The sequence below is a fragment of the Lathamus discolor genome, chromosome 2, assembly GCF_037157495.1.
Source record: "Lathamus discolor isolate bLatDis1 chromosome 2, bLatDis1.hap1, whole genome shotgun sequence".
In the NCBI taxonomy this organism is placed as follows: Eukaryota; Metazoa; Chordata; class Aves; order Psittaciformes; family Psittacidae; genus Lathamus; species Lathamus discolor.
In genome coordinates this window covers 69,668,926-69,681,643 of record NC_088885.1, presented here as the reverse complement: position 1 = coordinate 69,681,643, position 12,718 = coordinate 69,668,926, and the positions used below count along the sequence as shown (strand labels likewise).

General features: G+C 40.1%; 1 protein-coding gene across 8 annotated transcripts in view; it reads left to right on the top strand.

The window, feature by feature from the left end:
• Nucleotides 1–12,718, top strand: part of HIVEP1 (HIVEP zinc finger 1) — a 133,532-nt gene that overhangs the window by 103,186 nt on the left and 17,628 nt on the right. For all 8 annotated transcript variants that reach the window (XR_010610049.1, XM_065667345.1, XM_065667344.1 and 5 more), the window contains 3 exons: nucleotides 2,491–2,624; nucleotides 3,984–4,159; nucleotides 8,699–8,803. Coding sequence is in view for 7 of the 8 variants with exons in the window: in XM_065667345.1 (XP_065523417.1) it covers nucleotides 2,491–2,624; nucleotides 3,984–4,159; nucleotides 8,699–8,803 (415 nt within the window). In the remaining variant the exon portion in view is untranslated. The remainder of the gene's footprint in view (nucleotides 1–2,490; nucleotides 2,625–3,983; nucleotides 4,160–8,698; nucleotides 8,804–12,718) is intronic.

The window sequence follows — 12,718 nt, the reverse complement described above, 5'->3', positions numbered from 1 at the left end:
GAGAGGGACATTTTACAGTGCTGCTGTATTTCTACCCTTTCCACCAGTACATGTGGGGCCGGGGGGGATTTTAGGTGAGGTATATTGAAGGATTTCCACGTAAGAAATCCATGCTCCTTAGAGACTGGCTGCTCTTTAAAATTTGCAGAGGACCCAAGTCCTTTTCAGCATCATAAAAAATGAAAGAACTTCTTTTTTATGTTGTGAATTAGCATTTCTGTAGGTATCTGTGACAGAGCATCTCTGTTATAGCAGCATTTTGCATCTTTAAGACACTGAAACAACTGCCAAAATAGCATATAACCCGTAAATTAAAGTAAATGAGTGGGAGAGATGTAGTAATTTGAACACCTATGTTAGGCTATCTTATGTCTGTACTTAAACGTGTATTAAAAAAAAAGGGGGTGGGGAGAGAATCCAGAGGTATTTGGCCTGTTAGTTTTTGCACTCTGTGTGCTTAAGTTAATATACAAGTTATTACAACACAGTTTCACTATAATTTGTATAACAATGTGGGCCAAATTTCTTTTTCCTTTATAATTTCATTCTTGAAAATTAAATCTGGAAATAGTATTTAGGATTGGAAGATTAGCCTTTTAAAGATTGCATTATTTTAGCTGCTGGGAATATTTATGTGGTATTTGGTTTATTGTACATATTCTGTATCGTCCACTACTCTTTTCTTAAATTACAAATGTCACCTTGCTACTTTTTGTTTGCAATGGAAACAAAAGCATTTCATGTGCCAGTAGAGTAGAGGAATTACAACATGGCTGAGTTGCAATTACTGGAATAGGCTCCACTTCTGATAATTCTCATCCAGAATATCATCTCCTTTCAACTTGTATGAATGCTGTTAAAACATGCAGGGTGAAATTTCTTTCTTCCTACACACAGGCAGAGTTGTCATGTGTGCTTTGGTAGAACTGCTCAGATATTTGAAATTCCAGCCCAAATCAGTCAGAAGGCTGTATGAAGGCATTCAAATTGGGAGTGGTACTTGCAGCCTGTGCATATTCCAAGGGCTTTGAATTAAATAAGATGCTTTTCCTCTGATCCGTATTCCTCATCAGCCACGTTCCTCATCAGGTGGGAAGTAAAGGCGGTGGCTGAGGCTGCATGGTGGACTATGGGCAAGGACTGGGTGCCAGAATGATGTCACCCTGCAATATAGATAACGACCAGTGTAATTCATCAGTCATTTTAAGTCAGCCAGTGAAGTCATTCCTCTTGCCAAGAGTTCGCAAGCTTACAGCATTTTATAATGAGTAGAAAACATAAGGCCAGACTTCTTTTTTTTACCTCTCATCATTTTATTCACTTATCAATATGAGCAAATGTGGTAAGTGTGCCAGCTACGTGGGTAGAACAGTTTATAAATACAGCAGTAATAATTGCTGCCTAATTGGATCGTTCCTTCATTGTTGCCCATTTTATAAATATCCTAGACTTGGAAGGAGTAGATTTTAATTGGCAAACGTTGGGGGAGCTCATCCTTCTTTTTCTTTTTCTTTTTTTTTTTTTAATTCCTTAATTAATAATCAGGGGAGATGAAGAAATGTATTTTTGTTCTGCTAGACAACTGGTTCACTTTTTCATGTAATTTGGTCTGCTAGTGGGAATTAAGTCTGGAGTCCTGCTTTGCAAAGGTCCTGAAGCCCCTGTTATAACCTCAGCAGATTGGGAACAGTAAATTTCCACACTAAAACAGGTATATTTTTTAAAAAATACTAGCAATCAGAAATGTTACCTGTTAATATCTTCCCTCAGTATGCCTCTCCTTCCCCACCTTTTCCTCTTTACTGTGCTGTTGGAAAGCAGCTTCTGCCAGCCATGAGGTGCTGCTGGGTTATAGGTTGGTGGGTGAGACCCAAGACCCATAGAGATAGGATGGAAAGCAGTCAGGGAAGCCCTGCCCTGCTATGGTAGACACCAGGCAGAGGGCAGCTGTCGCTGGGAATGCAATACTGAAACATCAAGATTTGAAAAGTGGGGAAAAGGCATGGGTAACTGGTTGCACACTGAAGTTTCCCCCTTTTTGTTAAATTGTGGGGAGCAGTGTATCATGCAGCTGCAGAGCCCCATCTGTGCAGTCCAGTTGCCATATTGAGGGCAAAGGAGTGAAGCTGTAGCTGTTCAGAAAGCACTTGGGTTTGACTGTAAGCATCTTCTCTCTGAAGAAAAGGGTATCTCTGAACTAGAAAACATCACCTTCATCTTCCCAGAAGAGATAACCTCCTACTGCAGATTCAAAACATTCCTGATTTCCTACAGTGCCATAATCTCCATACAGATTCACCAGTCCACAAATAGTCAATGCACAGTAGAGAAGTTAAGCAAAAGATACTTTTTGTTTCATATATCTTAATATTTTTAATAGGTTATTATAATAATGGCTTTTATGATGCTTTTATTCATCATAACTTGCAGGTTTGAATGGCATATGAAAGATACTAATTTTAATGATATGCATATCTCATTTTCTTTCAGCGATCATTAAATAGAAAAAAATTGACTGCCACTGAATTCAGCAATAAGGAAAACTCTGAATCAAGCACTGAGCATGACAAAGAAAACTCCTTTAGCAAAACTGAACCAAGAAGAGTTAAAATATTTGATGGAGGGCAAGTATTGTATTTTGTATGCTAGATATCATTGGGAAGATTCTTTTTCCCCTGCTTCTAGACTTAGCAGAGATGTTACTTCCTGATTGATTCATTTCAAACAACCATTTCCATACTGTGGTCTGTGAATGTTGGCTTGTGTTTCCAAGAAAAATGGAAAGTCATCAGAAGCATGGAGCCATGAGAGTTACGAGGAGGAGTAATGAAATAAAGAACAGTAGGCAATGCGATTAATTTTCTTTTCCAAAAGATGAACATTCATCAGCAGTAAAGGCAGCTGGATGCAGCCATAGATGTAAATTATTTTCCTATTTTTCTCTTACATGATAAATATTGCCTATTCTGCAGTATGGTTGTATAACTGTAGCTGGAGAGGTTATAGTCCAGGGGCTAAGCAGCAGTCTCTGTCTGGCAGTTTGCTGTGGCATTCACAGGCTAGAGAACTCCTGATTTGAAAAGTGCCATGGAAATATTTACTGAGAGCCCTTGCTCATGCACCATAATACTTTAAATCAGTTGCCTGATAAGAATAACAGTTGTTAGCCACAGTGTTGTGCTATGAACCACATCTTATAAAACACATTTTCTAGTAGAAGCGTGCCAATGACACATCTAAAAATTCTAAGTACAAATGGTGCATATTTTATTATTCTTGTAACTTGTGTGGGCTCTAGGGCTTTCCATTTATTGGTGCCTGGTTTGAATCCAGTCTAAACCAGCAGTTAAGCCATTACCAGCTGCCCAGGTAAAACATTGCTACATGTCTCTGCCCAGATGTATATGTTGCAGGGACCAGGTCACAAAAGCTAAGCACCACCTTTGGCATCCTTGAGCAAAGATATGAAGGATGTAATTGAACCTCAGTGACTTTTTCCATCTAGAGACTTAAATAGGCTGAGTCCAGAGCACACTGGTAGGGAATTTTAAAGAATTTTCCCATTGTTGTAACAAATGTTGTTCCTTTTCTGCATCCAATGCCTCAAACAGTCTCAAAAGTGCCTTTTTAAAGCTTCTTCATGGTGCCCAAACCTGCTTCCGAGAGCTGGCACTTTTAAAAATAATGTTCCTGTGTTGCAAAGAGGAAATTTAAAGTCTTTGAATGCTTAGTATGAGATGGTACCTTTCTTAAAAACGGTGTAGTGTTATTCCTAAATAAGTCCATGGTTACCTAGTGAAAAGTCTAGATAGACATGTAACAAATAAATGCAGAATTTGAGCAGAAAAATAACAAGATTGGTTTTGACAGACATTCATTTTCATCTATTATATTTATTTATGTGAAATTCTGGTAGATTAGGGTTTCTAACTAGAATCATTTTCCCATTACAACTAATTGCCTTACTCTTATGGTGCTGTTAGGTACAAGTCAAATGAAGACTATGTGTATGTTCGGGGGAGAGGGAGAGGGAAATATATCTGTGAAGAATGTGGAATACGTTGCAAGAAACCCAGCATGCTGAAGAAACATATTCGCACACATACAGATGTCCGTCCTTACCACTGCAATTACTGCAACTTCTCCTTCAAAACTAAAGGTAGGGGTACTTTTCTGTGTATATTTCTCCCCTTTTTTCTTTCTACTTTAAAGTATAATTCTTGTCTTCTCCCATTTGGCTATTCATGAGCTAAAGAAGTTGTCTTTCTGTGGAGGTTTTTTGTGTAATGCTTCAGATATTTGTAGTTTCTGATTTCATTCCTTTCTTTTGTCTTCTGTATGTTTATTCAGATATCTTTATTCACATCTTTACGTGAATGAACTGTGGCATGCCATGGTGGGTGAGAAATTGGAGTTGAAAAGGGAAATCCTATAGGAGTATGATGAAAGTTAGGTGAACGCAAGTGAGCTGGTTAGCCACCCATCCTAGATAAGGATGGGAACACAGAATTTTAAGTCCCCAGCAGTGTTCTTTTGGAGGTATGAGATTAACATATATTGTACTGCTGTTGACATTTATCTTTTTGCTCTGGAAGAGAAATTGGCCTTTATTGAATTGCTATATTAAAATGTCTTTGAAGGACAAGGTTCACTTTCCACTTGACCTTCTAAGACCCAAAGATGGATCCCTACTTTTTGAAGCCTGTTTACACTAGATAGTTAAATTCATCCTAGTTTAAGCAGGTGGTATATTAAGCAGTGGTAGATGTAGGACTCAAGAGAAGTGAAACAGACAGGAGAAGTTCACAGCCAAAATACTTTCAGCGAAAAAATTCTAAGCAGTATATTTTTTCTTGGCTCTCAACATCATTTAGCACTAATCCCCCCAGCTGTAACCTCAGAAACATTTGTATTTTTAGTGGTTTGAGACTGCTCAGCAATTGGGTGGAAAACTTCCAAGAAATAAGCCAGTGCTGCAGAAAGTGGGATGGATAGTCTTTACATGTGTCAAAACCTATCACTGCATCCTGATAGACTGGGTCATCATGTTGCTTTTAAGATGAAATTCCAGAGTGTGAATCCAGTGTGAATTCTGATTATGGCTTTTGCAGAGTAGGCATGCTGGCCAAGTCTGAGTAATTAAGTTCTGCCCATTGAAATTCTCCTTGGTTTCAGTTGTAGCATATACTTGTATTCGCTTCCTCTTCTGCAGTTGCTGTGCCCGGCTGTTGCTATTACTGCTGGCAGAGTCAGTCGCACAGTTGAGTGCTTGATGTTTGGCAAACCACAGACTTCATGACAGGATAGTACAGCCAGTAACTTCATGCAGTATGTAAAGCCAGGAAATTTGCTGTTGGTGACTTAATCTATTCATATAGCTTCGTAACAATTATTTTGAAATTTGGGGTGAATTACTACCTTAATTTGAAAGCAGGAATAAAGTACTCCATAACCAGGGAAGAGTTGCCATTTCCACTGCTGTATTTCTCCCATTGAAATATCTCAAGCATTTTTTTGAGAGACAGTAGGAAATGTAAGTATAAAATGAGCAGTTACGTGTAATAGCATACATTGCGCAAATATCATAATTTACAGATTTCTGACCTACCCTTAACCTTTTCTTGATTCTATTTGCTGCTGTATTGCCTTTCAAAGAAGGGAAAAGCAGCTTGCAGGGCCTCTTAGCAGTTAGACATTCACTTCTGAGATTCAGATTGAATATGTTCATGAACTGATTTTGAATAAAATTAATCTGTTTATTTAGCTTGACAATGAAAATGGTGACAGTAAAAGTAGAATCCATTAAATGCTAAAAGAGCTTCAAGATAGATAGGAACTTTCAGTTTCATGCAATAGTTTTCTGTCTACATGACTTTGAAGACTGAGTCCCCATTTTTATACTTTGCCATAAACAAATGAGGGATCTTTTACGCTGGTGCAAAATGCATCATCATCTAGGATTTCCATCCTGCTGTATTATTTGCATGATTGGGGTACTGCAATGGATGTCTACAGTCTCTTCAGAAGGTATAGACAAGGAAAAAGAGGAGGTAGAGTTGCATTGTATGTCAGGGAGTACATCAACTGCCTTGAACTCAATGTTGTGAGTGAGAAGGGTGAATGTTTGTGGATGATGATCAGAGGGAAGGCCAACCAAGCAGATATCCTGGTAGGAGTCAGTTACCGACCACCCAGGCAGGATGAAGCTATGGATAAAGCGTTCTTCAAACAACTGGGAGACGTTTCATGATCGCTTGCCCTTGTTCTCATGGGGACTTAAATCTACCGCATGTCTGCTGGAAGTACAACACAACAGAGAAGAAACAACCGAGGATGTTCTTGGAGGTGTGGAAAATAACTTCCTAACCCAGCTGGTTAGTGAGCCAACTGGAGGAAATGCCTGGCTAGATTTGCACTTTGCAAACAGAGAAGGACTGGTGGGTGATGTGATGGTTGGAGGCTGTCTTGGGCAAAGCAATCATGAAATGATTGAATTTTCAATCTTTGGAGAAGTCAGGAAGGGGGTCAGCAATACCTCCACCTTAGACTTCCAGAGGGCTGACTTGGGCCTGTTTAGAACACTGGTTGGCAGAATTACTGTTCAAGTAATTCAGGGTGCAGGAGCAGTCAGGGAAGAGACCAGCCTGGCTGAACAGGGAAATACTGCTTGGACTCAGGATTAAAAAAAGGGGGATTTATTACCTGTGGAAGAAGGGACAGTTACCCCATAAAAACTACAAGAATGTTGTTAGGTTATGTAGGGAGAAAGTTAGAAAGGCAAAGACACAGACGGAACTAAATCTGAGCACTGCTGTAAAAGATAATAAAAAGTACTTTTACAAATATATTAGTAATAAAAGGAGGGCAAAGGAGAACCTCCATCCTTGACTGGATGTTAGAGGAAACATAGTGACTGAGGATGAGGAAAAGGCTGAGGTACTTAATGCTGTCTTTAATAGTCACACCAGCCATCCTCAGGGTACTTGGTTCCCTGAGTTGGTTTGCAGAAATAGGGAGCTGATTGAAGTCCCCATGATTCAGGAAGAAATGGTTAGTAACCCTCTGCTCCCCGTAGACATACACAAATCTATGGGGCAAGATGGGTTACACTCAAGAGTGCTGAACTACAGGCCGGTCAGCCTGGTCTCAGTGCCAGGGAAGGTCACTGAGCAGATGATCCTAAGTGAGATGATAAAGCACTTACTGGAAAACAGAGGGATGAGGCCCATTCAGCATGGGTTCGTGAAGGGCAGGTCCTGCTTGAGCAACCTGATCTTCTACGATAAGCTGACCTGCGTGGTTGGTGAGGGGGAGGCTGTGGACATTGTCTATTTAGACTTAAGTAAAAGCATTTGACACTGTCTCCCACAGCGTTCTCCTGGAGAAATTGGCTGCTCATGGCCTGGATAGGTGGATTCTTCACTGGGTTGGGAGCTGGCTGCATGGCTGAGCCCAAAGAGTGGTGGTAAATGGCATCACATCTAGTTGGTGACTGGTCACTAGTGGTGTCCCTTAGGGCTCTGTGTCAGGGCCAGTGTTGTTTAACATCTTCATTGATGAGCTGGATGAGGGGGTCAAGTGCACCCTCAGTAAATTTGTGGATGATACCAATTTGGCTGGGAATGCCAATCTGCTGAAGGGTAAGGAGGCTCTGCAGAGGGATCTGGACAAGCTGGATTGATGGACAGTTGTATGAGGTTCGGCAAGGCTCAGAGAGGGATCCTACACTTGGGTCACAGTAACCCCATGTAATGCTACAGGCTTGGGGAAGAGTGTCTGGAAAGCTGCTTGGCAGAAAAGGACCTGGGGGTGCTGATTGACAGAGCTTAACATGAGCAGCTCATGCCCAGACAGCCAAGGCCAACAGCATCCTGGCAGCAATTGTGCAGCAGCAATAGTGTGGCCAATGGGGCCAGGGCAGTGATCATCCCCCTGTACTTGGCACTGGTGAGGCCACATCTCAAATACTGTGTTCAGTTCTGGACCCGTCACTACAAGAAAGACTTTGAGGTGCTAGAGCAAGTCCAGAAAAGGGCAACAGAGCTGTTGAAGGGCCTGAAGCACAAGTCTTATGAGGAATGGCTGAGGGAACTGGGGTTGTTTAATCTGGAGAAAAGGAGGCTCAGGGGGGACCTTATTGCTCTCTACAGCTACCTGAAAGGAGGTTCTAGTGAGGTGGGGATTGATCTCTTTTTCCAAGTAACAAGTGATAGGACAAGAGGTAACGACCTCATTCACATGGTGAGGTTTAGATTGGATATTCAGAAAAACTTCTTCACTGAGAGGGTGATCAGGCATTGGAACAGGCTGCCCAGGGAAGTGATAGAATCACTGTACCTGGAAGTGTTAAAAAAACCTGTGTAGGTGAGGCCTTCAGTGATACATTTAGTGGTGAGCTTGACAGTCTTGGGGTAAGGGTTGGGCGTGATGATCTTCAAGGCCTTTTCCAGCCTACCTGGTTCTGTGATTCTATCATCTCAGTAAAGAGCTTCATGAGATGTAGCCAGAGACATTCCGGATGGTGAATCGGCTTCAGCCCTTGACAGCTTGCATTGAGGGGCAAGGTTCTGTCAAGTGTGAAATCAGATTTTACAGGCGGTTACAAATGTAGCTGAATAAGATACAGACATGTTGCATATATATTTGTGTACAATCATATAGTCACAGAACAGATAATTTTTTTTCATTTTTTCTTAAGGAAATTTAACCAAACATATGAAGTCAAAGGCACATAGCAAAAAATGCATGGATTTGGGAGTCTCGGTAGCCTTAATAGATGACCAGGATGGAGAAGAAGAATTCGGTAAGAAATTAAAATAATCTTTCTTTACTGCATTTTGTATTTATTTTGTCATTCTATTTTCTTACCCTTTCATTTCCAAAGATTTTAAATTCTTCATCGCGAATAGATACAGAGATGAAAAACTTAGAAGCTAGTCCAAGGGAATAAGAAATGCTGGAAAAACTTTCACCTAAAGAAATGACAAGCATATGCTAAAGATAATTTGCTGCTGAATTTTCCACAAAGTGTTATGCAGTTTAACTTCAACAGTTTCACAGTTAAATATGACAAGACTGAAAATACCAACAAAACAGCTGTTTGCCTGGGAAAAAAAGGTAGCCAAATGTAAGGTTTCTTTGAAAATAGATGTGCATGTAATTGTCAAACTTTTGAGATGCCCATTCCATAAAAATTTTATCACTAACATGCCACCAGAATCACAAATATGTTGCTGAGTGCTCTACAAGGTGGGCTGTCTTCTTCCAGTGTAGAGTTCTGTCCCGTTTCACAAATAATTAGGCATAAATCAACAGGTAGAAATAATTTAAAAACTACCAGCATTATTCATCTTGACCTGTTCTATTTCTCCATTAGTGATGAGAGTTTATCGAAATGAATGTATTTGCTAATAATTGGGATTTTGCACTTCCCACATCTTGAGATGGCTCCGCTGAAGAGGAAATGAGATCAAGGACAGTTAAAGAGGGCCTAACTAGGTTTATGTGGGTTTTGATCACCATAATAAGGAGGATGTAACTGCACCAGGTGCAGTGAGGTGGAGAACAAGGTTGTGCATTAAGACTGTTTCAGATCTCGGCGTGTGTCAGTGCGGCAGTTGCATTTTCTTCTTCCTCCTGTTTCTCAGTAGGGAGATGAGTCGTGTCACCTTGCCTTGTATTTTTCTTCTTTCAGTGGAATAGTTTATTAGATTGCAGATGAGGTTTTGAGAAAAGAAAGCAGTGGGGGTCTTCATTTTAACAGTAAAGGGCAAGAAAGATGAATGCGCTTGGTCCCATATGACAACAGCCAGCAGAATAAGCGAATCAGCTTGAATCTAATTCTAAATAATGCTGGGAATATGACTCAGCTGGTATGATTCAGTGGTATGCTAGGTACAAAGAAACCTGCGTTTCCCCCTTTTTGGCATTCTTCAATATAGTCCTTTTCAATAGCCTAAAAGCATGGTCCCCCCTTTGCAATTTGAGGTACCAAATAAGTAACAGAGAAGGTAAGCGGCAGTACAAATTACTGTCCTTTTCTCACAAAGGAGCAGTTTCCACTAACATTTTCAACCTTCCCATGACACAAAAAAAAAAAAAAAAGGCAATTATGTTCTGTAGCTTTTTACATTTTATTTAGCTTTTTAAAATAAATCTGAGCAGGGGTTTCTGTTTCCTAGGAACTGAAAACACTTTACTGATTGATAAATTGATATTCCCAATTACGTACATTAAAAATTGCGTTTGTGGTTATAATGTAATGGGAAATGTTTCAAATGTTAACAGAATTATCAGTAACACTTGGTAGAAGTGAGCCATTTCAAACATTTGTTGAAAGATTACTTTTCTTTGGCTTTAAGACTACTGAAAGGAGAGAGAGACTATCTTTTTACATATCATGTATAGGTGTGTATAACCATAGTGTAAATATATTACATATTCCTTGAGCTATGTGTTCTTTCCTTCAGCACAGTAATTCCTTAATAAATTAAATATTCTATTTTGAAAAAAAAAAAGGTAAGACAAACATTCAGCAGGTTTTGCTACATAATCCTTGAAATTCTGCCAGAAATTTTATTTTAAGATATTTCCACACACCACGACACCACCCTCCATAAAAAAAAATAAAATAGAGCAGGTAGCACTTCTTGCTTTAACTAAGAACCCTAAAAAAACCCAAGCCTACCATCTTGGTGATAACATCCCTACCTTATCTGAATGATCTGGCTCAGGTACCCATAGTAAAACCAGCTGTGCAGCACAAAGCTCGGCACTAAAGTCCTATCCAAGAAACAGGGTAATAAAGCCTGTGATAAACACTCGTTTGCTGCAGCCAAACCAGTCCAGCCTCCAAAAAAATCCCGGCAAAGGGCATTGACTATTGTCCATGTAAATTCCGTGAGTAACTGTACACTTTTAAAATGTGACTTCATCTGTCATCTCACCTTTCACACATGAAAATATTTCTCCTGATAATTCAGAAACTTGTGTGTTGAGCCATTTCTAAGTCAGAGTCAGGAGAGAAAAAAAGTGTGATGTATTTGCATACAGGCTTTTTTAAATGTAGGTGGAACTGTTGCCCTCTCCGAAATCTTGTACATGCTAATTTTTTCACTGTGTTTGAATGTGATTGAATATGTTTATTTTTCAAGGTGCCTAATCAGTCTCAATTTACAAGGCAGCTTCAGTCACATCTTTGGATGCCCTTTCTCCAGGGCAGTGCAGCAGAGCTCGTGTTGGAGCCAGCACCCCTTGTGCCAGGTCTGGGCTTAAGGGACAGTCCTGCCAGCAGTTACTTGCAAAGGAAAACATGATTGGCCTTGGGCCACAAGTTTCACTCATGGTGTTAGTTTTTGGCTCCTTCAGCCCTCCTCCCTCTAACGTGCATTGCTGACGGGTTTGTGTCAAATAATCCTTTTGGTGCTTTAAAAACTGACGTCTTTAAATGCATACATTTTTTACTTCAGGAGTTGCGTGGTTGTCGGAAACGATCTCTCTCTCAGAGTGTGGTCTGTCTGGTCCCATCTCTTTCCTCAGAGGAAGGCAATGTGAGATGCTGGAGAGGAAGGCGCAGAAAATCCGATAAGAAATAACTATGACCTCAAAAAGAAATAGATTTCTTCCTCCTGTAGGCTGTGTGAGATTGGCCTGTTTCCTGACCCACAGAATGTCTGCCTGCCTGTCTCTAGCTAATCTGTTATTTGAACACTTGGAATACTGATTATTCTTATGGTAATAAAAATGTCTTCACCCTTGCTTAAAATAACTAAGCTGTATGTCTCCCACCAGACTTTGTATTAGAGAAATTATCCAGGAATTTAACAAAGCCACCAACCTTTTATTTACTAAAAAATTTGCTGGTTCTATTTTTATGTTTGGGCTTGGGGGTTTTTAAAGCACAGGCAATCACAATTGTTTGAGTATATAATCTTTTTGGTTCATATGACAAGTCAGCTTTGACCCAATAACAGTATGGATTAATAGAATCATAGAATCAGAGAATAGTTAGGGTTGGAAAGGACCTTAAGATCATCTAGTTGCAAACCACCCTCCCATGGGCAGGGACACCTCACACTAAGCCATGTCACCCAAGGCTCTGTCCAGCCTGGCGTTGAACACTGCCAGGGATGGAGCATTCACAACTTCTTGGGCAACCCGTTCTAGTGCCTCACAACCCTAAGAGTAAAGAATTTCTTCCTTAATAATGCATGCAGATTGAATAAGGAGTACAAAATTGTACACAATCCTGATGGCAGGATACACACACATGCAGAGTCTGTTTTTTCAGTAATCTGAGAAGCTGAAATTTTGTTGTGCTGTAGCATCTAGGGAAAAAAGAAAGAGATGCTCTCTAGCTGTCTGAGACTATATGTGATCAGAGCTTTTAACATAGCAGTCTTTGTAGCTGTCATCATTTCGGTATTAGTAAATACTTTCTGGCCTGGCTTTTTGTATTCAGAACCATTCCCTAGTCCATTTATCTTTCATCTTCTGCTCTGTGGAATGTTCTTGTCACCAAAATGCAGGGTTACAATGTAAGGAATGTTAATATCTGAATTAAATTGTCAGATGAGGTGAACTGTTTAGTGTGACAGACTGCAACCGGGGATATCCTCTTTGGCCGTGTTGACCCAACATTTTGCTATTCAGTCTTAAAAACAGCAATAATTTGTCTTAAAATTTAAACAGTTATAATCTTTAAAAGGGTCTCTATGGA